Consider the following 2,307-nt stretch of genomic DNA (forward strand, 5'->3'; position numbering starts at 1 on the left):
GCCTTGGCAGTCTCAGAATTGCTCCCACAGTTGATTTCTTCACACCAAGCTGCTTACCTATTGCAGATTCAGTCTTCCCAGCCTGGTGCAGGTCTACAATTTTGTTTCTGGTGTCCTTTGACAGCTCTTTGGTCTTGGCCCTAGTGGAGTTTGGAGTGTGACTGTTTGAGGTTGTGGACAGGTGTCTTTTATACTGATAACGAGTTCAAACAGGTGCCATTAATACAGTTAACAAGTGGAGGACAGAGGAGGCTCTTAAAGAAGAAGTTACAGGTCTGTGAGAGCCAGAAATCTTGTTTGTTTGTAGGTGACCAAATACTTATTTTCCACCATAATTTGCAAATAAATTCTTTAAAAATACAGACAATGTGATTTTCTGGATATTTTTTTCTTCATTTTGTCTCTCATAGTTGAGGTATACCTAGGATGAAAATTACAGGCCTCTCTCATCTTTTTAAGTGGGAGAACTTGCACAATTGGTGGCTGACTAAATACTTTTTTGCCCCACTGTATATAGTATCATACAGGATTTTTTTTTTTCATTTTGACAGAAGGATAAGCAAAAAGAAAACGTGGTAGAGGAGAAACTTAGTGGCTAAGATTTCCTGTATAAGCCATATGCTCTGTTCTCTGATGGATATACATTTTTTTAAATTAAGTTTTCACTTTCAATCCCCCTAGCACAAGGATAGATGTGAAGATGACTGAATGAGGGCCATAAACCAACACATTGTACAACACAGACACCATGTGGATGGAAGCTGCAACTACATCACAGGTTCAGTTTAGAGAGATCAAACTTCATTTTGTTTCAAGTGCATTACATGGTGATTCAAAATATCCCTATTTAATGCTTTATGTCTCCCTTCTCCACAGCAGAGAATGATCGCTGACAGAAAGAGTGTGTATGGTTAAAGGGTTAAAGACGGGCTGAAGGACTAACCTTGAAGACATTGGGTCGCTGGATGAGCCCCATGAGAGAGAGGAAACCGCCATAGGACCAGCCGTGAATGGCTACACGGCTCAGATCCACAAAGTTAAACTTCTCTGCCACGTACTGCAGCCCCTCCACCTGGTCCTCAATCTCCACCTGACCCTGAAAACACAATAGAACAATTGTAGTATTAATTAAACTGGAAATCATGCTTATGCTCTTGGTGTTATTGTTGTTGGTTCAAATAAAATTCCCTTCTGAAGTTATTTATGCATCTTATATTAGTTTACCATTTTGTTTTTCAGTGCTCCTTCAAATTCAAGCCCCCTCTGACAGGAACCCCTCCCATCAATGACGACCACAGCATAGCCCAGAGAGGCCAGTGTGTTCAGACGGAGGTACTTCATCCCCTTGAAGGAGTTGTTCACCAGCTGAACCTGAACACACACACACACAAAACATTGTTTTTTTAATAAACCAAACAAAACAGATTTGTAATATATTGTGAACCCATCATAGATCCAGATTAAACTGAATGTATCCACGAACCTGTGGGCCTCCATACACGAACAGAACAGTCGGGTGCTTCCTGCCTGGCTGCATGTTGTGAGGCTTGTATACCATCCCATAAAGCTGGAAGCCTGACTTTCCTGCAAAGTCAAAAATCTCAGGTGGATTGTAATCTCCCGGGCAACCTGGAAGACACAAATGTGATCATTAGGTTAGCATGACCTCATACTATCAGGGATTGTGGGGCAACTACTAGAAGAGGTAATTGGCCTGCAAAACGATATGATGGATTTAGTGTATTAAAAAAAGCTAAAATACAAGGGAGCAATTTGTACTGCAAAGATAGGCCACGGAGGACAGAAGGACATTTACTGTGTTGTTAAAATAATGTAAATTGTGATTTACTGTATTTAATTTACGGTTGGATTTTTATTTGCCTGGTAACTGGGAGGACTTTATTTCGCATGTGTTTAAGTGAGAGAAGTTCTTCTAACTTGGTGCAGTTTTTCAGAAAATGTAAGTTAGGTAAGAGTGAACTTTTTTTGTGAACCTACCATTAAAAATTTTTTTTCGGGAAAAGGAAATTACAATCTGTGCATCTCTTCTTCTGATAAATGTTCTTGTGGAAAGTAAAATTATACTCTGGAACCAACAAGGAATTAAGACCCCATTTACACGCAAACGCATACGAAATGCAAACGAACCTAATACGATATCAAAAAAGTATTCCGTTCACACGAGACCGCTCGAAAGCGCTGGAAACGCTGTAGTACATATGCCGGGCCTGTAAGTGCGCTGTACATCCGCACGAGACCGCTCGAAAGCTCTGGAGACACTGTAGTACATATGCCGGGCCTGTAAGT

General features: G+C 40.7%; 1 protein-coding gene across 1 annotated transcript in view; it reads right to left on the bottom strand.

Moving 5' to 3' along the window:
- dpp9 (dipeptidyl-peptidase 9) overlaps nucleotides 1–2,307 on the bottom strand; it is a 14,850-nt gene that overhangs the window by 4,039 nt on the left and 8,504 nt on the right. Inside the window, exons 14-16 of the mRNA XM_010770458.1 lie at nucleotides 1,484–1,629; nucleotides 1,225–1,371; nucleotides 944–1,096 (exon numbers count right to left, since the gene is read on the bottom strand). Of these exons, the coding sequence (XP_010768760.1) occupies nucleotides 944–1,096; nucleotides 1,225–1,371; nucleotides 1,484–1,629 (446 nt within the window). The remainder of the gene's footprint in view (nucleotides 1–943; nucleotides 1,097–1,224; nucleotides 1,372–1,483; nucleotides 1,630–2,307) is intronic.

This window comes from Notothenia coriiceps, unplaced genomic scaffold (genome assembly GCF_000735185.1).
Source record: "Notothenia coriiceps isolate Sejong01 unplaced genomic scaffold, NC01 NC01_scaffold00008957, whole genome shotgun sequence".
Taxonomy (NCBI): domain Eukaryota; kingdom Metazoa; phylum Chordata; class Actinopteri; order Perciformes; family Nototheniidae; genus Notothenia; species Notothenia coriiceps.